The sequence below is a fragment of the Catharus ustulatus genome, chromosome 1 (genome assembly GCF_009819885.2).
Source record: "Catharus ustulatus isolate bCatUst1 chromosome 1, bCatUst1.pri.v2, whole genome shotgun sequence".
Taxonomy (NCBI): Eukaryota; Metazoa; Chordata; class Aves; order Passeriformes; family Turdidae; genus Catharus; species Catharus ustulatus.
In genome coordinates, this window is record NC_046221.1 from 6,549,774 (window position 1) to 6,576,826 (window position 27,053).

At 39.5% G+C, this 27,053-nt stretch overlaps 1 protein-coding gene across 1 annotated transcript; it reads left to right on the forward strand.

The window, feature by feature from the left end:
- On the forward strand, positions 1-27,053 carry ACTR3B (actin related protein 3B). Its single transcript, XM_033069893.1, has 12 exons — positions 1-113; positions 7,475-7,530; positions 10,194-10,318; positions 11,261-11,371; positions 11,736-11,831; positions 11,982-12,089; positions 13,313-13,456; positions 14,049-14,222; positions 16,636-16,728; positions 25,069-25,194; positions 25,488-25,571; positions 26,112-27,053. The coding sequence occupies exons 1-12, from the start codon at positions 70-72 to the stop codon at positions 26,205-26,207; spliced, it is 1,257 nt and encodes a 418-aa protein (XP_032925784.1). The 5' UTR covers positions 1-69; the 3' UTR covers positions 26,208-27,053.

Below are 27,053 nucleotides of genomic sequence, written 5' to 3' on the forward strand. Positions count from 1 at the left end.
GAGCCCGCGCCGGGGGAGCCGGCGGCCGCCCGGATGGTGGCGTAGGGCCCGCACTGCCGGCCCCGCAGCATGGCGAGCTGCCTGCCGCCCTGCGTGATCGACGGCGGCACCGGGTGAGTGCGGGCAGGGCCGACCCCGTGCTGGGGACGGGGGGGGTGTCTGCGCGCCGCGCCCCTCCGCCGCTCCCCGCTGCCGGCGAGCGCTCCTCGCACGGGGCCGCGCTGCTGCCGTGTGTCCCGGTGCTCTCTCGGTTTGCTGGGGGTTTCTGTCCCTTCCGGCCTTCAGCGGGCTGGTGCCCATCGCTGTCGTCCTCCCTGTCCCCCTCCTGCCCTTCCATCCCGCTGGAGCGCGGAGCAGTCCTGCCGTGTCCCCGCCGTGCGTGTTTCTGTGTGCCCTTCTCGTCTCTCGGGACCCGTTTCCATCTGTGTCCTCTGGCTCTGAAGTATTCCATGATGCAAGTGCTAAAATAGGGGACTGGTTTCAGAAGGGGAGAGGAGCCGGGAGCCCGCAGAGAGCGGTGCAGAGGCGATACCTGGGGAGGTTCCCGGAGATGCCCTGGCCGGGTGCAGCCCTGCCGGTGCCGTGCACGGCCACAGCGCCCGGTAAGCGCAGCCGCCCGGTGAGCGCAGTGCCCGGTGAGCGCAGCTCCCCGGTAAGCGCAGTACCCGGTGAGCCCAGCTCTCCCGTAAGCGCAGCTCCCCGGTAAGCACGGTGCTCAGTAAGCGCAGCTCCCCGGGCCGCTCTCGGTGCGGCTCCTGCCTCCTCTCCCCGGCTGAAACCAGCCGTCCCCAGTTGTAGCATTTTCGGCTTGCTCCAGTGAAGCGCTTGGTCATGCCTTCACCTTTCTCGGATCAATGTGAGATTTATTCCATGCTTAACCAAACCACAAGTTTTGTAACTCGAGTCTTGGAGGGACTCTGAATTGCAGGGGTTTTGCTTGGGAGGCGTTTCAGGAGCGGGTCTGTCCTACCTCTCTGTGCTATAGAAAACCTATTGAGCATCCATTCCTGCTGTGTGTTAGGGGGGGGAGATGTCAGAGGGAGCTGTGATGAAGGAAATACGGAATCTGTGGTGTGCTTTTGCTAATTAATACCTTTCCTTTGGCCCAGCAGTTACAGACAGCTCTGAGGAGAGGAAGTGAAGCAGCGGTCCATGAGTAACTATTCTTGCAGCAGCTTTACTTGTCAGACTCGGTATCACTGATTGCATTAATTTAGCCTTTCCTCTGCAGGGAACTTGCAACACTATTTTAATTTCTTTAATACTTGGAAGGTTATCTTTAGAATTTCCTGAACTGAACAATCTTTAAAAAAACCAAACCCCAAACTAATCCAACCAAATGAAGAAACCCCAATCCCTAGGTAACCGCAGGAAGCTCTTTCCAGTGTTGTGGTGCCACATTGCCTTCTCCTGAAAAAGTGTGTCACATTTTGAAATATGCCTATATTAAACTGTCATGAAAGTTTTAGAAATCTTTGCTTGTTTCTGCTTATACCTTAGCTTACCAAAACTAGCTCTGTTCCTCAGTGGGGAGTACAGCTGGAGACTTTGGAAGTAGAATGGAGACCAAATTCTATCTTGTGTGTGATTCTGCTTCCTCTTCAGATACTTCTTGGTAGTTTCCAGGTTTCTTCTATATATTTTCTGAAGATATTTTAAGTATCTGACCTCCACAGATCTCTTAATATTACAGGATTACTAGTTGATAGTTCTGAGGAAAATGGGAGGTCTGGGTAGATCCTTTAGAAAGGGTTCAATGGAAACTATAAAACCCAGAAGAGGCATTAAATGCCAAAGCTACCTTTTGCAGCAGACCCCCCCACCTTGGCTTTCAGTTTGTGGAGTAATTCCAGTGTTACACTAGCAGTAGATATTACTGGCTAACAGTTACACAAAATAAATAAGGATAGGACATTGCTTATTGTGTCTTTTCAAAGAAATAATAATTGAAGTAGAATTTCTAAAATCTGTTTACTGCTTGCATGGGTTTTGTGTGTGGGGAGCATGTATATTGTTTTGTTTCAGGAAGGGTCTGGATAGTCCCCAGATGATGCACATTTATTTTTCAATGCCTCCAAGTGGTCTTGATTCACAGGAGACAACATGATATTTCTGCTGGTGGGACTTGTGTTTGACTTTGCTGTAGGGCACTGAAAAATGGAAGACTTTTCAGCAAAGAGACTACTGAATGTGAAATAAGTTATTTTGCAGAATTCAGGATGAAATGAGTCTGAACAAAGGCAGCCAGAAGAAGTAGCTTGACTCATTGATACACAGTCTCTGGAATTTTCCTCTGTGTGGGCTGAAAACCTTCTTATTGTTAAAATGAATCTACTTTGGGTTACAAGCTTCAAACAATTCATTCAAATTATTCATGAAAGGGCTTTCAGATGAAAAATTTGGAAGAGCAGAGCAGAAAGGGAAAGGTATATGCAGACATGCACTGTGGGACATTGTGTATATAAAATACACTTTTCTGCTTAAATCTCTGGTACTGAATGAGGTGTTCTGTCCAGCCTCTAATCCATCTTTTTTTCATGTAAAGGGTTTTAAGAAGTTTGTTAAAAGAATGGTTTTGTTGTTGTTTTGTGCATAAGGAGGCTGGCTTAAATTACTGTTACTTGCAGTCACATGCCTCAGTCCTGTAAAATGCCAGAATTCCTCAAAAAAAAGTAAGAACAGGTATATAAAAAATAATTACAAGCCTTCAGTGAGAAACATATTTTTATGTCAGGACAGGATAACACTCATTGTAGTCTATTGGATATAGATGACTTGAATTTCCTTTGCTGTTAACTGTTCACTCTTTATTCACAAATCTAGCAGAAATAGTTAATGATTTGCTATAATCTTTTCCATTAGTATTTGCAAATGATGTAGTGCAATTTTGATGCGCTACATCTTGATTTTCTCTGCATGAGGTTCTCCTCGTGATCAGTTTACACATTGCTGTCACTCTTTGTGGAGAAGGGCATGCTATTTTTAGTTCTGTAGGACTACCAGGCCTTTTTGTGTTGCTGTTTTAAATAGCTTTAAACTTCACAACTAGTTTTATTAATTGGCATTTAGCTGTGGGACATCAGAACAGTAGTAGGTGGGTGGGCAAAACAAAGATATCTTAAAATGCCTCTCTTTAGTCTATTTGCAGACACTGAGGAGTGTTTCTGGTTTGGATGTGTTTTATTGAAGCCATTCCTTTTTAGTAAAGAAAAGGTATTTTGGCAAAGTCTTACAGATGAGTTTAGAAGTAAATACTTGATTTCTGGGAGAAGTGAGCTGGACTGGGTCTTAAAACTTGAAGCTTAAGGTGTTTTTTGATGATGTTGCTATTAAAGACAGCTGGATCCTCAGAACATGCTGTGTTTCCCTTCTCTTATTGTATTTCTGATGCCTAGTGAGTTGCTTTAGCCAAATATTACCTCTGCTCTTCTCATGAGCCATGTGAACAGGCATTTTTGTAATTGCTGTTCTGGGTCTAAGGAGCTTGAGTTAATTAACTGTTGTTTATAATCACAGGCTTCAGTCCTGCAAAGTGCTAGACTTCCTCAAGAAACCCAGTGGCTCTGCTGTACTCTTTATTCTTACAGCGGCTGCTGGTGCTCTTGGGTAAATTGTGCAGACAAAATAGATTTTTTTTCTATTTGTTATTTTCTCCTTCATGGCTTCTTCATTCCCATCCCTCGATTTCAAAAGTACTTTTCCAAATCTTCATTAGGAACTCGTGTTGCAAGTTGCTCAGACATACTTGTAATAATGATAATAGAGTCTGCTATGGCAGCCTGGCATCACAGGTGTTCTGGCAGCAGCAGCCTGGTTGTTCAGCCTCTTAGCTGTCAGAAAAAGTGTTCTATTTACAGAGGCTATTTGTTTGTTTACAGGACTTTCTCAAAGCATTCTGCTATTTTTAATCACGTCATATTTATCTTTTCAGTGGTTTTTTTGTGTGAATGTAACACATTGTGTTAAAGATGTGGACCAAAAAAGCAGTAGAGAGCATCCAAATGCTAAAATTTGGACTTTGCTGTTTTGCATACTTGTACAGAGAAAAATTGGGTGTCTTGTGTTTTCAGATGGATAAAGCAACTATTTGAGTTTGTGATTTGTTCTCATGCTTTGGGAAGAATTTTCCAAAACATATCTCTTCTCTCTAGAGTGGTTAAGGGTGCAGCATCTGCTTCCTAGTGCAGTGCATTTGTGTATCTTTGGAATCAATTCTAGATGTAAGTTTTATCATCTTTCCATCTTGGTGGGGTCTCAGAAGAGGGTTAGGATGACCAATCCTTGTGCAAAAGTTTGTGCAACTGGCTTGTGTGCAAACTCCTCACCTGGTCAAAACAGTATGAAGGAGACTACACTATTTTTAGAAAATGCTTGTTTCAACAATATGTAATTTCCAGAGATTAACAAAAAAAAAATTGTAGTCCTCCAAATCTCCTTGCATGAAATAGCCTTAGTCTATTGGATCAGTTTTCTGCTAATTTTTAGTGCAGTATCCTATATTTTGGCCAGTTTCCAGTAGGTTCCTATCTCACTGGCAACAAATTGCTGCTTTTAATGAAATTAAGTTGGAATACTGATTATCTACACATTCTGCTACAGCTGTCTCTGTAATTTTACAGATCACAAGATGTTGCATTGCCATTAGTCTGCTAGGCTGTAACCCAGGAGAGAGAAAACTGTGTTTTAGATGCTTAAATATTCATTGGAGAAGGGACTGAAGACCAGGTAACCTCTGTAACTGTTGAAGTCCAGAGCCTTTCAGGTCAGTGAGTATTTAAATATCATGAAGGAGAGGGAGTATTTTCTGTAGGAGGTTCTAGGAATGGGTCACCCAAACACTTTAATGTACCCTTGAGAGGTGGAATGAGTTTGGGTCCTGGGACCAAGTCTGCCATGTCCAGAGGCTCCTGGATAGCAAAGAGCAGCACAACTCCATAATCTATTTTCCTTCTTTTCCTGAGTTGTCTTGGGAGAAATTGGAGTTTCCCTTCCATTTGGGTTTGTCAAAAACGCTTGAAATGTTTGTTCCAGTCTGTCTCTCATTTGATCCTAAGTAGGTTGTTTTTTTTTTTTAACAGATTTTGGGTTTCTGCTTATTTGCTTAACCATTGAACTGAGAATTTAGTTATTCTCTTAGTTTTAGTAATAATCTTTCATGGATTAATGGCATGCAAAAGAAATATTTCCATATGTTACCTTCTGTGAGATGAATTCTTTGAAGAGAATTTTTTTCATTATGTTGAGAAATAAACTTATTTGGTAGTTTTTTCACTAGGTGAATTAGCCCGGGTTAAAAATTAATCTGTAAAATACTGATCTGTAGGGGTTTGGTAACTTTGCAAGTTTTTCTGGTAGGGGGATCTGATCCATTCTGGAGAGGGAAGGTAAGGTTCTTGCAGACTGGTAGCCCAAATTGACTTTTAGAGAGTGTTTTCTTTTTTTAATACTGTGAGTGGGTGTGAGTTTAGCATGTGTGTTGAGGGGGAAATATGGCAAACTGAACTCACCTCTTGGCCAGACTTTAGTTTAAGAAATGAGTTCTGGTTAGACTGCAGGAAGCTTTTAATTTATTCATGCACACAGATTTCTAAAAATAGTATGAAAAGTATATATATGTATTTACATGTATGTGTATGTAGATACTGTCTTTGGTTTTTGTCACTGAGGCTTGAAGGGCTTTTTTCACTGCCTAATTGTCATTTCTGTGTCTTGAAACTGGGTCTTTAAATAAAAAAAATGTTTTCCTTGGTTTTCATTATGTTCATTTAGAGAAATAAGAGGAAGTGGCCTGTACTGGTCTTAAATCCCAGTGGAACTCCTGTTGTTGCTTGTTATGTTTTAGCAATATTCCCTAGGTAGGCCTCATTCTAAAATGTGAAGAATCTATGCAATAATAATCATAAAAAGGATTTTTTTCTAGCAGTGTCCTTCCTTACAGTCAGTCTTATTTAACATCCTGATTATGTTTTTCTGAGAGCCACAGCAAGTGTGCATAAACAATTTGGATTAGACTGAAAGCATATGTCTATAATGATGATTAAAAACCCAAGAAACCCTTGCCTCCAAAACATAGTCCTTGTCTTTTTAGCCTTGGGGGGAATGGCTTTTAAACTATTGTTTGAAGTCTATTGAAGCTATAGCTTTGAAGAGAAGTCGAAATATAAATATTTAAGTTCCAAGGTCATTGATAATTCAATTTAGATTAATTCCTTGATCTGACAAAACTGTGATTCTTAATGAGTATTTTTATACCAAAGAGTCTGTAAAGAGGAACTTACTTTTCAAGCTGCTAATGAAGATGTAAACCCTCTCTTTGGTCATGGCGTAATATTGTTTGTAAATATTGAGAATAGGATTCAAAGACTTTAAATTCACTTTAGGACCTAGGCTGGGTATGGTCTCATTTGAGAATATCATGGCTTTGGGTTTTTTGTGTAAAAATGATGTGAACTCTTCCCTCAAATCATGCTGCTGTTGTACTTCTGTTTCAAGCTAATGGCAATATTCAAGAATGACATCCATCTCTGCAAGCATTCAGTCAATTTAGTTTGGTTGTTTTTTGTTTTAACACTGTTTCTGATGTGGGTTTTGTTATTGTGGGGTTTTTTCTTTTTCTTTTTTTTTTTTTTTTTCTTTCCCCCTAGGAAATAGAGCTGTTTTTCATAGTCTGGGATGTTAATTATTTCTGGTTGCTAAAGACCTGGAGTAGCTTGAAGCCACTAATAAAACTGTAGAAATTTTTAAGTTTTATGTTAAAATTACTTACTTTTCCCTTCTTTTTTCTTCTTGATCCTTTACTTGTTTAAATAGATATTATATGTATATTGAAAGAAAGAATTTATGCTTTGTACAATCTGCTGCCCATTTCTAAAGCATTTCATCAGTGCAGGCTTGCTTTGCTGTAGTATTTGTCTTTTATCACATCATATGCTATACCTGTGACAAAATGAGTAGTTTGCTAAGGGCCTGAAAGGGAGTTTTGTCAGGATTGTAACAAGAGTTCTCAGCTGTGCTTTATACTTATGACACTGTATTATTTCTTTCTTTTCCTGTATTTGAGAATATTAAACAAATATGTAAAATCTTAAGGCTCTCTTTGGTCAGGGTAACTGAAGGGTAAAATCTGCACAGCCCTAATTTTTACCAAAGGGTGCAATGTAACCTGCCTGTCCTTTGTCATAGCTGGTCAATAAGATGGAAAAAGTAAGTAGAGTTCTCAGACTTGATAGCTCTGAATAATACTAGCAAAATCGGTAAGCTGAAGTTGAAAAATAAATTAACACCTAAACTATTTACCACTTTGAGTTTTCAGCATGATAATACTTGAAAGCATAACCCAGAAAATGTGGACATGGCATGTGATTCATGTTTCACCTTTACTTTGAAGAAGTGTAATGAATTGAAAGTATTTTTTCCTTCGTGTTTTTGCGTTTAAGTGCATCTAATGACCTGGTGATTTTTTTTTTCCCCCTAGGTATACAAAGCTTGGCTATGCAGGAAATACAGAACCCCAGTTCATTATCCCATCATGTGAGTTGATTTTGTTTCAAATTGTAATACACACTGCTGTCACTGAGCACTTTCAGGATTAAATGACGCGCTTCCAACTCCCAGCTCAGCCGTCGTAGTCCGTGTCCATCTGGGAAGTGATATTCAACGTGTTAGCATCTTTGGCTGGAGTGTAGCTAAACAGAGCTCCTTGTTTGCAGTTAGCTAGGACTGTTGCTCATTAAACCAGCTCTTGGTTGCTATGACAAAGATGAAGAGAACTCCAGTCCAATTTCCTTTTTATCTCCATTATTTTTTTGCCAGGACTCTTGAGTAGACAGAATGTAATTTACCTCCTGTCTACCTGACACCATGGTTACAGCCTGGATAATCTGGGGAAGGCTCCCAATCAAATTAAGTACTAAAGTGCAGGTGGTGTCTGCCTTATTTACATTGTCTGGGATTGTAGACAGTTTAATATTCAAAAAAGTTGTTCTTATTAGAAAATGTTCCTTTTGGGTGTGTGTTTACCAATTAAAATGTTCTTGCACATTTAACATGCTTTTGTTGGACAGATTTACTCTTTAATTTTTTTTGTGCGTGCTAAACTTGTTTAAAATGTTGTACTTTTCTGGTGTTCCTGATTTTAATTGACATCTTATTAGTTTCTCTGAAATGCTGTATATTTATATATTTATAAATAGTAGCACTGACTGTGTATTTACAGTAATCTCACGATTATAAGCCACATCATTTTGACTAAAATTTTGGCCCGAACCCAAAGTGCGGCTTATAATCAGGTGTGGCTTATATATGGACAAAGAACAAAAAGTTGCTGTTTTAGTTTGGAGGACAGGTGTCTGCTGAGAAAGGCAGGAGCTTCTCTTTGAAATGGAGAATGTAAACCCCCTCCCTCCAAATTATTACAATTTTGAAATCAAGGGGCTCTCAGGCAAAGATATGGGAATTAGGAATAACAGTTCTTTTCTAGGGAAATTAAAATAGAAATACAGTACTACAAAGAAACAAACTCCAAACCCTGACACAGTCAGAGTACAACCTGACACCCGTCAGGCAGGGTGTTGGCAGCAGTCCCATTCCATGGTGGCTGCATCCTCCTGCAGTGACAGATGTGGCTCAGTTGGAGCAGTGCTCCTGTACAAGGTGCAGTTTCCCTCTGGAGCTCCAGTGGTGATGTGGAGAAATCCGGTGGAGAAAGGGGCTCCCTTAGCGTCCCAAAACCTCTGTTTTTATCTTGGTAAGAAATGTTGGGCTCTTCCCCCTGGCTGGAGCAACTTCCAATGGGATGCAGTAATTTTATCAGTCCCACAGTGGGACTCAATGGCCATGAGCAGAAAATGACTGGCTGGAGGAAGGATGGGTTGGGAAAAGATAAAGAACAATGCCCTGCCTGGTTTCAATGGATGGCCCATTAGCAGAATATCTCCCATGGAGATAAGGATCACTGCCCCCACCCTCAGCAGATGGTGCTAGAACTGATGCTTTTTATCACACTCTGTATTGTAACGTGCGGTTATAATCAGGTGTGGCTTATAATCATGAAATTACTGTACATCTGTAATGGCATCTGTTACCTCCATTTATGTTAAACACTACTTTTTACTTTTTTGTAAACTTTGCTGATGCATCTAATGCATCTAGACTTACTCATGCATCTAGACTACCTTGTAGCTACTCATGAGAGGAAGTATAAAGATAAGGAAATTATAAAGGTGATTGGTGGCCAGAGAAGTGAAGGGGACACATGTTCTTCACCAGGTGTAGCTGTAGTACTGCTTAGTCTCAATGTTTTAAGTATTTTAAAATTTGAAACCTAAAGCACTGGTAAAGATTTAAATGTCTTATGTTAAAGAAGTTGGATAGCAGGGATTTCCTGTGAATTTTCTGTAAATCCTGTTTTATACAACTATAAACTGTTGGGGGGGTAAATGTTCTTCCAAAAGAATTGTTTGTCTGTGAGTCATTTTTTGATGCTAGTAGTATTTGGTGTGTTTGTGGATGATGTCTGCCTACTTTGCATTTTCTGCTATATGTTATTTAGATCCTGATTATGACCTATTAAAAAAAAAACTATATAAATAAGGTTACATTTTAGCAGTGCTTCATTCCATTTTTATTTTTAGCTTGCCCCAGATTTGATTTTTGCTGTCTCATCTTGCCTACAGCAGCCATCATCTAATAATTTTAGTGATAGTTGCAGGCTGCTAATGGGAAGCATAAGTGTCTCCAAAGATTTCTCTGTAGCACTGCAAATTGATTTCTCTCTTTCCTCTTTCTCACCAACCAGGATAATGACTCCAATACTTATTCTTGAATACACAGTTTATCTTCTTCTCTGATGCTCTTCCTCTTTATTCTAGTGTTAAAACTCAGAAAATCATGTTGCTTACTGGAATGCTGCACTTGTACAGGTTTAGTGACTGCTGTAGTCTGTAACAAAATGCATTTTCAATATTTTCTGTGAATTATTATGTACAACAATGAGGGATGGGTGGCCAGAATCCTGCAGGATGCAGTGAGAATGACTTGGCTCTATTGGCTTACCAGTAGATCACTTATATGATTTCTACTTTTTATATCCCAATTTTTATTTCTGAAAAGAATCCTTGAGTAAATAAATATTCATCACTTGGTATTTAGCTGTTTTAATTTTGTTTTGATTTGTTTTTTGGGTTTATTTTAAGGTATTGCAATCCGAGAGTCGGCCAAAGTGGGGGACCAGGCTCAGAGGAGGGTAATGAAAGGTGTTGATGATCTGGACTTTTTCATAGGAGATGAAGCCATAGATAAACCTACCTATGCTACAAAGGTGAGCATTCAGGAGACCTAGACAGCCTTTCCCAAGTCTCATATTTCTATGATAAAATGTGCTAGGACTTCTGGATAGCCATTCAAAACACGTTTGCTTATTTTTTATGTATTTTTATTGCTTTTTAAAAACTGCATGATTTGGTTCATGGCTTTACCCTTTTTTAGATATCTGTTTTACTAGTGCTGTCTTGTGTGGTTGGTGTTTGTGTAAATATTCATTGATACAGTGCAGCTGTTCAGTTTTCAAAATTCTGAGCTATTAAAATAGTAATATACACTGAATATTTAAATTCTTGCTAGAAGTGTACCCTTTTAACATGGCATACTGGAACTGAAAAATGTGTTGGATACTTTTGCTTCAGGGAATGTCACAATTGTTTTGTGAAGGGCTGTCTTAAATCCAGCTTTTCTGTGAATCATATTTTCCATACCCTAGTAAAGGACTTCTTGTACTTACAAAGTGTTACTGGCTTATGAACTATGTGGAAAAAAATCATATTTTATACATCCTTCTGTGTTACTTAAATGTCAGCTGTGTTCTTAACATTGAACAAAATGTAAACATCATCCCTGCCAGAAATTTTAGTTGAAAAATATATAGCCTATATGGTTTTTATTTATTTTCATAATATGGAAAGGCATATTGAAGCCAAGTAGGATTCTCAACTTCTTAAGTGATAAAATTTACACAAAAAGATATTAAAACACAGTTCTGCAACAGGCTAACAGGAATAGAGTCTGGAATCTGGCTGCTAGTTCTGCAAGGTAGACTTGGGCTTGGAAATACCTGGGAGCAGGAGGTAACTTTGAGCTGTGCCTCTGGATTAAAGTCAGGATGGAGGGTTTGATAGGGTACCTGTGAGATGAGGTGTCAGGCTGTTTCTGTTGAGGGTTTATTTGTCCTTGCATGATCCAGTGCTGACGAGTTTTGCTGTTGCAGTGGCCTATCCGACATGGAATTGTTGAGGACTGGGACCTCATGGAGAGGTTCATGGAGCAGGTTATTTTTAAGTACCTTCGAGCTGAGCCTGAGGATCACTATTTTTTAATGGTGAGTTAATGAGGCCTGGTAAGGAAATTGCTTTGTAAGAGGAAAACCAAATACCATTCCAAGCACAAGTAGCTCTGCTGGAGGATTTTTCTCTGTATGTCATATTTCTCTAGCTATGACAGGGTTTGGGTTGGGAGGAGAAAACTAATCTTTAAAGCTTCATTACAACTATATTCTGTTAGTTTTGTGATGCAGGCTACTACAGGTCAGCTATTGCTTTTGAAAAGCTTCAAACACTGTTTAAATCCTGTTTGAATTTTTTTTATTTTGAGTACCCTGAGGATTTTACAAGTTTGATTACCATATCATGCTGAAGAAAGGAAAGATCTTACTGAGTGGCTTTTTCAAAACTTTGTTTTTGCAGACAGAGCCTCCACTGAACACACCAGAAAACAGAGAGTATCTTGCAGAAATCATGTTTGAATCATTTAACATCCCAGGACTTTACATTGCTGTGCAGGTGAACAAAGTGAATGTGTTCTTCTAAAGCACAAAATAACTGCAGTGTTTTGGTCTTTCTTTTTTTGGCCTAAAATGTATGAAACAGCATTTTTTGAGAGTGTAAATTAGAACACTCTGCCTGCTTCTAAATATAAACTGTGTGCTGCAGGCAGTGCTGGCCTTAGCTGCCTCCTGGACGTCACGGCAGGTTGGGGAGCGGACTCTGACTGGAATTGTCATCGACAGCGGTGATGGAGTGACCCACGTAATCCCCGTGGTGAGTAGCAGGGTGCACCTGGAAACCAGCAGTGTTTTGGACAGGCTTTGTTTGCTATAAATCTAAGTAAGCTTCAAATGAAACTTTGTCTTTGAATTTTTAGTGTTGTTTGGGACTTCCTTGCAAAAGTTTGTGTTTCACGGTGTGTTAATTTAGCTTGCAGACCACAGGAGGGTCACAGTAAGGAACCATCAGTCCAGCTTTTAAAAAACTGTTTCTGTGAAAAACCTTCCATTACTGTGATGCCTCAGTTCTCTTAAATATCAGTGATTACCATGGGTTTGTGTCTTCTGCATGCCAACAGTATCTGACAAGAAATGTCCTAACTTTTTCGACACCCTCAATTTTCACTGTTTAATATAACTGGTAATGTGTGCTTTTTATATGATTTATTGTTTTTTATTGTTTCCACTCTGCTTATATGGAAACAACTAGAAATTTATACATGATCTTATACATGATCAATCTCATCAGTTTAGTTATGTGAGGATGTTAAAAATGCAGAGTTACCTGTGCATACTGACATCTGTTGATGTCATTTTGTGTATTTTTGACCCATACTGTATCCTTGAATGATCAGGTATATTAGAAATGAAAATTTGATTCCCTTTAAGTTCCTCTTGCATTTTGGTGTTAACTTGATCTTCTCAGTATTTTGTCATATAATAAACAGCATTTACTGCATGAAACTCTAAAAAGTTTAAAAAAAAAGGGTAGAAATAATGTGGCTTAGCAGTACCAGTGTTTTCAGTAAATGCATCCTAAAAAAATTCAGCAAGTAGATTTCTTATTTTTGTTGTGCTCATTGGAAGATCCTACTTCTGTTTGAGTTTTTATTCCTATTTGATTTTCCTTGTCTGAGAAATTTAATTTTATACTATTTTCTATTAATTTTTCACTCTCAGAACACAGGTAGTTCATTAATATTAAGTTTGCTTTTCTGATGGTGCCTTAAAGGATCCATCAGGTCTGACTAATGTGTACCAGACTATTTATCACTTGTGTATCTGTCAGATAATCAATATCTGTTTGTATGTGGTAATCAAGGTCTTTAAATAAAAATTATATCCCACTTTGCAATGAGGTGCACATTTTTAGAGTGATTTTGCAGTTTCAATATTCCAGTTTTAGTAGAAAATCAGAGCATTATAAAAATGAATGTTAATTATTGATACACAGTAAGTTTTCCCCTTAAATTTGTCTTTTCCTCTCCTCCTACATAGGCAGAAGGCTATGTAATTGGAAGTTGCATCAAACATATTCCTATTGCAGGTAGAGATATTACTTACTTTATTCAACAGCTTCTAAGGGAAAGGGAGGTAGGAATTCCTCCTGAACAATCTCTGGAGACAGCAAAAGCCATAAAGGTACATCCTCCTTTATCTCTTAATAAATACATAATAAATCTCCCTGAGCTAATTTTTTGGCTCCAGCAAGTTGCCAGTGGCTCTCTTAAAAATGCAAATGTAGGCAGTGTATTATAATTACACCAGCTTCTGGTGGTTTGTCCAATCAAGTGTGGGGGAAGGAGAAAGTGGAAGAAAATATTCATGCTAGAGTGTTTGGAGTGTGTATGTTCCACAGATTAAAAATCAGTATTTAAACTTGGGAGTTGTTTAAAATTTGCTTTGTAATAGAATTAAAAAAAGAAAAAACAGTAGGGCGATTGTGTGGGCCTGCTCTTGCAGTGAAAGCTTGCCCTTGAAATCCTTTATTGTCACAGAGCTGCTGTTGGTGATGTTTTCATTTTGAGAGGCAAGTGTAGCTGAGTCAGCGTGTGCAGCCCTTTGGAAGCAAAAGGGCTCGAGCCTTGTGGGGTTGAGGCTTTGGGTGAGAAAGTCCCTTGAACAGCTCCATCTGTAAAAACGCTCACATTTTCCTTTTCTGGTTGTGTTGCACTTGAATTCAGTGATGCACTAATTATTGCAGCTGTTTTTCACACGTGCTGTTTGTTACCAGGAGAAGTACTGTTACATCTGCCCCGACATCGTGAAGGAATTCGCCAAGTACGACGGGGACTCTCGCAAGTGGATCAAACAATACACGGGCATCAACGCCATCAACAAAAGCAAGTTTGTTATAGATGTTGGTTATGAGAGGTTCCTGGGGCCCGAAATCTTCTTCCATCCCGAGGTAAGACAGGGAATAGCTGTGTTAAGTTGTGCCATTCCCGGTGCCTGGGCGCCATCCCGTGGCAGTGAGGGGCCAGTGAGTCCCCTGAACACCAACCAGGTGTGCTCACAGGTAACTTCAGCACCGCAGAAAAGTGTTTTTCTCATGTCCAGTCTAAGGTGTAAAACATCTGTTCCTTTCTGAACTTGAGAAGAAATTGCTTGAATTCTCATTTTTGTATAGCATTTTCCTCTTTCTTTTAGCATCAGTTTAAACAAGTCTGCCTTTATACTTTGTATTTGTATGCTGCCAATCCCTTTGGGCACTACTAAGCATGGCATTGATGCTATTCTAAATATTGGGTGCAGGCTTGTGATACTGATTCAGTTTGGAAGGCATGGATCATAAGCTTATCCTTGAAGGAAGTCTATTGAAATCTCTCTGAGTGTGGTCATAAGTAATATGTACAATTCCAGGACAGATTACTGTATTTTATCTCTCTGATTTTTGGTAGTCCAGCTGGAATGAGATTCAGGATATTGTGAGAGGAAGGAGTCAGGTTTTAATACAGGTCCTCTCCATTCCTGCACACTTGAACTTATGCAGGCACCCATAGTCTGTAATGCTGTTAAAAACTTTTATTAAAATCCACATCAAGACTGGTGAATTTTCCCTTTTTCTACCCTCCTTCTTGGAAGAATATTAAAATGCTTCTCTCTGCCACCTTTTGTCTAAATTCCAGCTTTAATCTTCTGTGGTCAGTTTGTAGCCATCTGATCTTCTGCCAGTATTAAATCTCTGGGCTAAACAGTTTTTCTTCTCTGCTGTTTACCAGTGTGATTTAACAGAGAAGCATTGAATCCCATGTCAGACATCATTTTAAGAGCCCCTTTTTCCATGGTGTCTAAAAACTGTTAGGAATGGGATAAAGGACCAATTACCTTTTTTTTTCATTTCTTGGTTGTTTCTTGACTTTGTACTGAAAAAAACCACTCAAACCTGAACTGACTTCCTAGACAAGGAAAACATAGTAGATGATGTGTACTGCATCCAAAGAGAATTTCTTGTTGTGTTTCATTAACTCACTTGAAAAGGGTAGCAACTTAGCTAGATAAAAGCTGCCTTTGGTAAAGCTGTCTTGTAATCTTTTCCTATTTTCAGTTTACAGAATTTGTTCTGAAATCTTTAATACTCCTGAAGTTAGGTCTTGGGGTTTGTGGCTATCCAGGTTATTTCTCTACTTTTAAAATAAGGTATTTTATTTGCCATTCTCCAACCAAATTGTATTGGCTGGCAGACTGCAATTTTACATTCAGTTCTCTTGTCCCTGTTCTGGGATGAAGCTGTACCCTACCTCTCATTTCTACTTATTCCTTTTCCCCTGCTGTTTTATCAATATCTTCATGTAGAGCTCAGGAGTTTGCAGGCTGTAGTTCATTCAGATGAAAACTCAGTGTGCAGCACCATCTTTTTTGATTTATGTGGGTTCATGTTTTTTGCTTCTTGCATGATTAATTCTTACTGTGGAAGTTAGCTTGAATTTTTGGGGAGTGCCCTCCATCATTATTAGGGCTCCTGAGCTCCAAGACAACTTCCTTTGCTAATTTTCTCTCAGTTCAGTGTCTACTTATGTTTTACTGTTGTTATTTGTTCATCCATGTAGATATCTCATCTTGTTTTGAATGTAAATCCCATGTAGTTCCACACATCTAGAATAATATATTATTATGTATTGGTAATTAATTTAAATTTTCAGAGTTTAACCTGTGAAAGGAAAAAAACATGGGCTATTACCAATTCTTCTTTTTAAAACTTATGTTTTTAAGTGGAAAGTTTCCACTGGACTGTTTTTTAGTGTTAGCATTTCTTGACTATTTTTATAAATGCAGAAATTTGCATAGCACTGTGTTTATGTTTGCATTGATGGGGGCTTTCACTCAAAACCTTAGACTATTTATGCTTTTTTGAACATTAGATACTTCCTGGGTTTGGGGAAAAAAGTCTGATTTTTTGGTGGGAATTTAACTGAAGTATTTTAGTAGCATTAACATATTTTTTCAGGGAACATTCTGATTTACAGTGGTATTTTTAATCTTCCTTGAATGGAAAGGCAGGACCACAATCAGTGGTAACAACAGTGTGTTTAATATTGTAGGAGAACTCAAACTCATCTTGCAGGCAATAAAAGTGCATAGTGCATGAATTGTAAACAATGAGTTTCTGACCAAGGAAGAGAATCTGAGTTTCTCAGCAGAAAAAGAAATTACCATTTCCCTTGTAGAGAACTGTTTGTTTTAATGTAGAATAAGTGGTGAACAAGATTTGAAACGCCTATTCATCCCCTGTTATAAAGTCTCTCCACAGTCTTATTGCTGCCTTTTTATTTCTTTGCTTTTTAGATGAAAAATCTAATGGCTGTTGTGTTTGATTTTAGTTTGCTAACCCTGATTTCATGGAATCCATTTCGGATGTAGTTGATGAAGTTATACAGAACTGTCCCATTGATGTCCGGCGTCCATTATATAAGGTATGGCCTTTTTCTTGCAAAATTCATGTGATTTGTTCAAGGACTAAATACCAGCATCATGGCTACCACTTCCTCACAATGAGAGATGTGAACTTTGGATAGAAATTCTGAATGCCACTAGATATTTTCTGCTTTTGTTTTGGAAGAAAAGTTTCTGTAAAGGCTCAATACCAAGGTAAGTATTGTCCCTGAGGAGCTGTGGCAGAGGGATGATATTTGTATCTGACATTTGTGATGTGAATTCTTATGCATGAAGGACTTTTGGTTTTGCCCATTCTAAGGGTTATACTGTGATCTTACCCCTCTCACTACCCTCCTTTGCCTGCTTTATTAAGTAGTGGTTTCCAATTTCTTTTTATGGTCTTGTCCTGTCCCTGCCCATTGTCTGCAGTTTAGTCAGTACTGCATCACTTATAAAGTACATGAAAACTGAAAATATTTTAGGAGAGAACAATTAGGCCAGCTTAAACCCAGAGTGTAGTCCAGAGAGTACTTTCAGTTCCTGATTCTTTAAGGAGTGGAAAGTAAGGTTCTGACATGTATGGTCCGTGGCAAGTTCTGTCTGTATTGACAGCACATCCCACATCCCATGGTTCCCTTTTTTCTGCTTGTGCAGGAGCAGTACAATTTTGGAAATAACAGCATAAAGCTATAGCACACAGAGATTTGTCTGCTCATGTAAAAAGTGGTAGTGTCTCTGCTTTTTATCTGAAAGACCAAATCTTCCTCAGAGCAGCAGATTCTTTGCTTTGGTAGGGTAGGGTTTGGTACTGATTTGAAGATGGTGTTTAAAATTTGAGCTTAGGTTACTTCTGCCTCATCATAATCAGTAGACAAATAACTTTCCCTTGGCTTGCTACTGATTGAGACTTTGTTTTTCCTTTTCCTGTTATTCATGATACTTTCTTAATTACAATAATGTTTCACAGTTACCTGGTGAATGTACTGAGAGATGTCAGTAGTTATTAATGGTAGTACTCGCCATCTTCTTTAAGCAAAGTCACTTCAAAGATGAGCATCTCTTGTTCTCATTGTTTGAAACAGTGTATGGATGCTGAAATACTCCACTCATACTTTCTCTCTGAGGTTTATCAGTTTCACTTGCCCACAGTGCTAAGTGGTGGCCAGCCTAGGCCCTGTGCTTTGGAGCTGAGTTTCCTTCAAATGTATTTGGATTCTTCCTCAGTGTTCCTGCAGAAAATACCAAACAGTACCCTTACTGCAGGTTTTATGTGGTGTGTAGCCTTTGAATCATTGTTCCACAACCCATCTTTTGATGTCCTATGAAATTTCTGAGTTTTATTGCTAGTATCCCTAATCTGTTTCCTAATCTGATCAACATCTCTCTCACAAGGACAGTTATCTTACCTTATGTTGATGTTTAGACCAGCAGAACCTTGATAAGACTTCTTTAGCCAGATCTGTGACAACCCAGTCTAAAGGGAAGAAAGCATCTAAGATTTGTAAATGCTTATTGATCAAAAGAAATGAGGGTGTGAAAGTTTGATTAATAAATTACACACTTGGCATGGAAATTGATCTGTTATTCTCTGACTTACTGTCTAAGCACACAGCAGGAGGTTTTGGGTAGAGGGGTAGGGTGAAAGGGAAGAGGAATTAAAGAGGGAGAGATGATTTAAAGAAGGAGAGAAAAAGGGAGCACCAGTCTTGCTTTCAGTGTTGATCCAACTGCATCAGTCTGGCCAATGACTTGTCCAGGGTCCTGGGGGCACCCCCTGGGCTTGGAGTGGGGGGACCTTTCTATGGAGAGGTTTCTCTGCCCTAAATGTGGGTTTCTTGCTTTCCACAAAAATTAGTTACCATGTGCAGTCTGTTCTTTCAGGCCTTTCTGGAAATGGGTTGGAGGGCTCTGGAGGCTTTTGGTGGTAGTAATCCCACCCTACAGTCCATGCCAAGTTCATCCCACTCATTCCTTGTACTGTGCTCTGGTTTGTTCTCATGGACAAATGCCCTAGGTGTGCCTGACCCCTCTTCTCCAGCCAAATCCTGTTCTTCCTCCCTGTGTGTTAATACCAATAGTCCCTGGTTATTACCAGCAATTCTTGTCTGTTATTACCAGCAGTCCTTGGTTGGCTCCCCAGTTATTAGTTACTGGTGTTTGAGACATGCCCACATGAGCCCCTTCTTTTCTGGGAATTGAGAGCTCAAAAGGATTTCATTTTGGACTGCTGTTTACAGGACCAGTAGAGAGTGGGCTTTAATCACAGTATTTTAATCATAGTATTTTTCCATCCTGGACACAATTTGAGTTGGTAAGTTTCTTTGAAAGTTCAATAACAGAAATATTATTTCACTTGAGTTGTTATTTGGGCAAGAAAAAAGTTTCAAAGGCTGTTTGTTATAAGACAGGTTCTCACTTAACACCTGTAAGTTCTGGGAACAGACAGTTTTTCTGTTAAGCTCAAGAGGGGCTTAGTCCAAGTGCAGTTTGTCAGGGCTGAGGGCTAATGAGCATTTCTCAGATCACACTGGGGCCTGGAGTGGGGGATATGCATCCCTAGAAATCCATTCCCACACCTGAAGTCAGCTTCTCTGTGCCTCCACAAGATCCTATAACCTCAGCCATTCAATACTGAGCACAAAGATCCTTTCACACATGATGGAGCCTTTTTTAATTGTATAATGATTGCCAGTAATGTACTCTCTAATTCCCATGATTACATCACCTTAATGTGATTGCTTGGAAAAACTGATTTGTATTCTCTAACACAGAGTTGAGAGATCTGGATTGCTTGGGATGAATTGCTTTCTGCTAAAACAGAATAGATAGGTATGGGTATGAAACCAGGGGACTTGCATTTAAATTTGAAAAAATGAGGTGGGTTTTGGGGTTTATTATTTAGTTTTTGGGGGGCAAGAAACCCAAAGCTTCAGAAAGCAAAATGAAATTTAAAATGAGTGCTCAAATGAAAAGAGAAATGACAGAGGAGATAATTTTTGGATTGTACCACATGGATGAAACAATTTGGCATCCTGGCTAGGTTGATCTGTGTGTTGAATTCCACTGAAGAATGACCCATCCTGCATGCAGCTGAAAATCCTACATTGTGGGGCTCAGTGAGATATTCCATCACCCTTGCTGTTCTCTGAGAATGGTGTATAGTACATCTAGTTCTATTTTTTGAGATTTTCTTAGCTTCCTTTTTTCTTAAAATATTGTTCCACAACCTTTCCTTGTACTTACCTCATAATTATATGAAGACATAGTATAACTGATACCTCAGAAATGGAGAGAAATTACAGGGAGAGTGCAGTAGCATAATGGGGGCTGTGGTCTGCACAGAAATGAGGCCCTTTCCCAGCTTTCAGCTTCCACCAGTGAACTCTGTATAACTTCTGCACACCCAGCTTGGATCAGTGATGAACATCTGCTCCTGTGGTACAGCCACAGCAGATGCTGGTGTGGAATGTTTTCAGCACTAGTTGATGTTTAAAAGTCTCTTTTCAACCTGAAAGTGCTCTGAAACTTGTCCTAACATTTATCAGTTAAGACATGAGTTTTTGGTACTTGGTGTCAAAAGCTGTCTCCGCCTGAATGTAGTTATAGCAACTTCAGAGGTTGACAAAGGACTTTGAAAAGTTTTTAAAACTGCTTGCTCTCCTAATAAACAGCATTTTTTGTTAATAACAGGTTCAGAAAGCATCACTTTTATTCTGTGCTCTACTTCATCTTTCTTCTTATCCAGAGTCTCTCCCCAGGTACTTCCAGAGTTAAGATGAGAACAGTATTAACAGTTCTGAGGTCCTTGCCTTTTCCCACTACAAAGAATAGAAGTGTAGGGTCACTGACTGTCCCAGAAATTGATTTCTTTCAACTTTTCTCTGCTGTGTTTTTAGCACAAATATCTGAATGAAAGAATATAAGTGACATCTGAAGCCAGGTAAATTCTCTCAGAAATACCTCTGAAAGGTCATAGCCAAGCATGCTTAAGCATTCATGATTCAGATCATGCTGAATCAAATGACAGCATCCTTAAACTCAAACTTCTAAGCCAACTTCTCAGGTTGAAAATTCTGGATGAAGTGGGGGGCTGTAGGATATTGGCAAGTGTGGTTTTACTGGATGTGAATTACCCAGGTTTTCCATGGAAACACAGGTGCATGATGAGATTTTGACAAATTGGCACTTTTCCTTAGAGAAGGTGACTTCTTAGCTGGGTGTGCAGCTGGTGGGGACTCAGATTAGTCTCTCTCAAAACGAAAACTTAGTGAAATAATGAAGTCAAGCTCGTTGCTACAATTAAGACTTGGACTGCACTTGTGTCAGTGTTCACTCAGCAGGTTAAACTGCTGAGCTCACAAGAGCCCATCCTCAAACACTGGAGAGCTCCCAGGTGCAGGAGCTAAGCAGGTTGTAAAATCCCCCTGACATCACTTCTGACTTCAGCTGCTGGTAAATAGAAGCAGCTGGTGTGAGAGCAGCTCCAGCTGCACAGCACGGTGGGTAGATGGCACTGTTGGACTGGCTTTGCTGATCTGTGCTCCAGCACCACAGAAATTCCCTGTTACTGACCCAGAGCAGAGTGGGGAGGCTCTGGGGGTGAGGAAAGGGTGGAGAGACTGCCAGGCCATGGCACCATGACAGGACATGGGAAAGGAACAGCATTCCTGTTGAATTCTGCTGTATTAGGATGAGAGTGTGTTCTGTGTATTAGAATGAGAGCCCCAAGAGATTAACTCTGTCATTGTAGCACAGTGCTGTGGAGAAGCCCTGCTTATTCCTATCATAGCTGTAAATAAATTTTTAAGATTTCTCCTGCTAGTTGGTTTAACAATAGCTCAGTGCATCTGCAGGATTTTCTGGTTCCTTTTGTGTCTCAGGAGTATTTCTGCAGAATGGCACCATGCTGAAATCTCTTGCTGTTACTTGAGACGTGAAATGCACATTAAATACATTATTTTAAGGAAAACTAAATGGTTTCCTCATTATTAGAAGTAAATACCTTTTAAAAATAGTGTTTCTCACAATAAATTTACTTCTTTGTGCTATATTTATCATTCTGTATGAACAATATTTATCCTTGTACTTTCCATACTCTGTTGGCAGATAGTGCCCTGTTTTAACCAAATTAACAGAGGCATGTAGCTCAATTGATTCACTTGCTGATGAAGTGCTTGGCTTCAGCTTATGAACCTTCCTGGTTTTACCCGTAATAATTTTTATTAACAGTCATATATTGATCTTATTACATGTCTCTGGTGGTCTGGTCACATCATGTTAAATTTAGGCTGTCAGTTGGAAAGAAGGGAAAATGGGATGTTGTTCTTACTTGCCAGAAAAGCAGGGGATGCTTTTCAGTTTGGTGCTGCAGTCTGATGTGTCCAGCTGAGAGTGTGCTCACACCACAGTGCAGTGTGAAGATGCACAAACCAGTTCAGCATCTTGTGTTTAGTGCTGAGTTCTTCAGGAGCTGGTTTCACTCTTTGGAATTTTTATGTAAGCTTGATTTAGCCAGAGATTTCTGTTGCTTTGTTGGGTAATTTCACATCCCTGCAGCGTTACACTGTACAGGCAGAGTACCAGCAATGGTACAGTGAGAAACTCAGTACCACAGAGTTCATAAAAGAAGCAAAAGGTACAGATGAGAAGGGAGAAATTTTTTGCCAGTCCTCTGAAGTGATCTTGATTTTAGGGGTCTTTTCCACCTTTAATGATTCTGTGACTGGTATCCACTCCCCTGGTCTCCTTCCAGAAATAGCCTACTTTCATTTATATGCTTGTTGTGCTTAACTTTTTCAGGTGTGTGGAAGGGTTTAGTTCCTCTCTGCCAAGGGAACACTTTCTTTGGAAACAACTTAAATGTTCAGCCAGTTAGCTATAGAAGTAAAAACCAGCTGGAGGTTCTTTCCATCAGCAGGTATGATAATTGGTGTTAGCTGAGAAACAGGAGGGCTGCTTGGAGCTGTTAAATCAGCTGAAATGTGTTTGAGCAGAGTAAGATCAGAAGAAGTCTTCTTTAAAGGAATCAGCTGGAAACAGATACTTAAAGCCAAACTTCTTTGATGTCTTTTTCTTGGAGGCCAGAGGGTTCCCTGGCAGGCTGAAAACCCAAGCATCACTAGTAAGCTTTCTCCACAGGTGTGTTTAGCGTGCTTTATTTTTGTGGTTTTTGTTAAGTAGTTATTTTGTTCTAGAGAAGATATTTGAGAGGTCAGGGTAGAGGGAGGTAGGTGGTGCCCCCTTGGTTGTCTTCTGGGCTTTGTTTTTTTTTAATCTGACCATCGTTTCTCACCTTTATTGTGTCCTTTGTAAGTGGTAGGTGTGGTGTTTGAGGGGTTTGAGTGGATATGGATTCTGCTTTCATTGCAAGGAGAGTACCTGGCTTCTGACCTGACCTGCTGAGTTGAGAACTTGCTGAAGCTCTAAGATAAATCTACTAAAGAGTTAGCATGGATTTGGTCTGGCACTGACAAGAAGTTCAGGGAGCAGGGGAACTGTAACTGTATAATTAACCATCTTCTAAATGCAGTTGGTACAGAAATTTGCTTAGTCTTGCTGGTCCAGATATGTGACAGTGAGGTGACTTATCTTTTCAACATTTATACCTTGGTGCTTCTGTTCTCCTTTGGCAGTGTTATTGTTGAACTGGTTTTGGTGTGTAGAAGTACTTGAATAATCATAATTTGAAGATGTAGCTTCTTAGCCTCTAACCCTAGAATGGTAACTAGGTGGAAAGATCCTCCCAGTGATACTGCTAACTCTGTAGTTACATGAATTGGTCTTGGATGTATTAAAAAAATTATTCTTGTGTTTATTCTGGAATCTATTTTTAGTTATAGCATTGTCCACTTTATGGAGTATGCTTGAAGTTTAATTTTCCTTGAGTAGAATTATTGCTTTTACATTCTTGGCCAGCTTCATTATCTCCAGGTAATATTTTCTGATGGCATCTTTTTAATTGCTATTTCATCACTCAGGTTGGTTGTTGTCTTTTTTTGCCCATTAGCAATTTCCTTTTCCCAAGTGGAATGCATGACCACTGATGCAGGGGAAGAGATGTTCTTGTGTGTGGGGAGAGTAGAGGGAGTCCTCCCTTCTGGTTTAACTTTAGGATCAGCTGTGATTTCTGGCTCCTTTCCTCTTCTCTGTCCTCCTCTTTTCCTCTTGGAAATGTTTCAGTAATGTTATGGAGAGTTGTGCTTTTTTTCTTTAAAGCACACCTGCTTTGTTATGCATTCTTTTATACTGTAGATAATCTGAAGCTGTGAAGAAATGAGTTTTTCCTACTGTAATGGTTTTTATGATGTGCAGGAATATTTTTCTCATGAATAAGCAAACAGCTTTCTTCTCACTTTACAAGATACAAACAAGATTTCCTTGGTTATCTGTTGCTTAAAATCCAAGCACTTCTGCACCCTGCAAGTGTAAACACTTATTATGCATGTCTTTGACTTTTCAGATCCATGTGCAGGCTGAAAATAGTAGGTCAGGAATTCTTTCATTATGTGCACAGTCTTGGTCTGCAATGTCAAAAAATGATACTGAGATAATCCTTGGATGTGTGTGCAATAAACTCCTGATCCAAGTTCCTTGTGGACATGTGCCAAAGGCATGTGAGTGATTTTAGCAGTGTGCAAAGGCACATGTGCAGTTTTTTCACGTTGAGTTATATTTTCTGATCATGAATTGCATTTTTGTTGCCACTGATGTTATGTTCCAGGGGTCCTGTTTTGAATCCCCCACCTTTGAATTGACTTCTGCATTGAGTCTGGGATGCTGCAACGTTATCAGAATTGGGGATATGAAATTCTAAAATGTCTGTTTAGAATCCAAGTACAAGACCAGGCTGAAAGACATTTGGTTCTGCTCTGAAAACTGAGTAATAGCAGCCAGGCAAGGGAAGAGGCATCATACCTTCCTCTGCTGCAGTTCTTTGTGAAGATGTGGTGCCTTTTTGAAGAACTCTGGAAATTAAAAGAAGAAAATAGAGGTCTTGATAATTTTGTAGCTTTTGTAGGTATGTAATGTGATGAGACTTGAACCTTATTCAGTGTCAGGGCTAAGACTGCTTGCTGTGAGCATTCCCAGAAAAACTTCTTGATGTAATGTCTTATTTCTACTGCTCTGCATATGTAGGGTACTAGCTCCTGGTTTAATGGAATCTTCCTTTGTAATAACTCGTTCTACATAAATGTATTTAAAGGAGAAAAGTAGGGGAGCCATGAACCTCCTATGAATTGGAGGGTGCTTAAGGTGTTCTACCTGCCTTGTCAGCTTCCAAATGATGCTGAGATTCAGATAGTCACCTCTGCAGTGCTGCCTGTTGGGAAACTTGCTTGAAGATGGATTTACAGAATGTGTCTTTAATTTCTGCACAGAATGTGGTCCTCTCAGGAGGGTCCACGATGTTCAGGGACTTTGGACGACGACTGCAAAGGGATTTGAAGAGAGTGGTGGATGCGAGATTGCGGCTCAGCGAGGAGCTCAGTGGTGGTCGGATTAAAGTAAGTGAGCATTTCAAGTACATTAATTACATGACTAGTGACAGAAATCAAGTTCAAAGTTTTCACCTCACTAGTGAAAATACACTGTAAAATCAGTAGGATATGTTTATGTATTGTTAAAAGCACTGGTAGCCTTGCAGTGTATGAGATTTCTTTATATTTTAGGATTTGTTCTTCTAGGGGGAGCATATCTGAGTATTAAGTGTGGTAGTGATGTGAATGGAGGGTTGAAGGTGTCTGGTTCTGACCACGTTAAGTTTGAAAACCAACTCAATATGAACTGTTTTCCTTAGCCCAAACCAGTGGAAGTTCAAGTGATAACACATCACATGCAGCGTTATGCAGTTTGGTTTGGAGGTTCCATGCTGGCTTCAACAGTAAGTCTTCATCAGAGTGGTTCTTAATTTTTATTGCATGTTGAATTCTGGGTGTTCTGAGTACAAAGTTTTAAAGGTTTTTTTGTTGTGACAGCCTAAACTGTGTCACATTCGGAATCCTTACCCAATTTTTATCTCAGTAAAATTTGTAGAGGGCAAATGAGAGCTTTGCTCAAGTAAGGATATAACGAATTGAGATAATTCTGAAGTAGTTTTGCTATGATAGTTCCAATATAGTGCCTTTATTCTTTAAACCAGCACTAGAGATTAGTTAGGACTTCAGGAATATAGAATCCAAATCAATGGTCTTAATGCAAGAGAGAAGGAAATTAAGGAAAATGGGACCAATTGCTGTCTGCCAAGTGGGATTTCTTACTGCTGTGTTTAGAAACAGTCTTATGACCAAAATTCTCTTGATTAGTTGTATTCATATCCTAGTATTTCTCATTTTATTGTATTTCCAAATGTGTTGTAAAACTGCAATCTACAGAACTGCCAATATGTTATTTATGTGTTGGGATTTGTTTTATATTTTTATAGCCAGAGTTCTTCCAAGTATGTCACACCAAGAAGGACTATGAAGAGTATGGCCCTAGTATTTGTCGTCATAATCCTGTTTTTGGAGTCATGTCATAATGCTCATCCAGTGGAAATAAGATCTCTGATACTGTGCTGGTGAAGAAACTCATGCAATGCAGAGGAAGGCAGCAGATACTGTAAATACTGAAGCAAGATGTGGTTAATTCTGAGGCTTTTGGATCACCATTGTGCACTAAAGCACAGCTTACAGCCCCAAGTCATTTCAGTATGAGCCATTTCTCTGCTGACTACTCAGAGCCTTTCCTTCTTTCTTCCTAAATGTGAGGTAATTGAAAATAGGTAAGTTTTGGTTTAGGAGGTTGTGCAAATACTACTGAAACTGAATCTAGAAGAATAAGGCAGTGTTTTACTGCTTGTGGAAAGATCTAAACCTTTCCCACTTGTGCCCTGAGTTTGCAATCAAACCTTTAGCAATGGAGCACTAAATACCACATTGCCTTTAGAGGAGTTGAAATGGATACAGGTACCTACCCAAATGGAATAGATTGCAGGATGGGGACAGTACTTTGTAAATGTAGGTTTTCATATAATTTTGTATTTTATGATATTGGTAAGGTGAATTGATGACTAGTTCTAAGCACGAACAGCTGTCAATGTCATGGAGTGGTGTTATGCATTTCCAGGTGTGAGGCATGTACTGGAGTAGTGCTGGTATGGTTTTTTTGGGAAAAAATAAGCCATGTGTGATAGAAACTGATCTGTTCATGTTTGGATGATACAAAATGATTTACAGTATTGTATGAAGTTTATTATAGCCACTGTTGCTTTGTTTTGAATTTTCTGAAGCTGTTTTTTAGGAGATGATGTTTTGTTTTGCTGTTGGTGAGTGGTGGATGACACATGGGCCTTGCACCAGTGAAATAAAAGCTGTTAACATCTTTA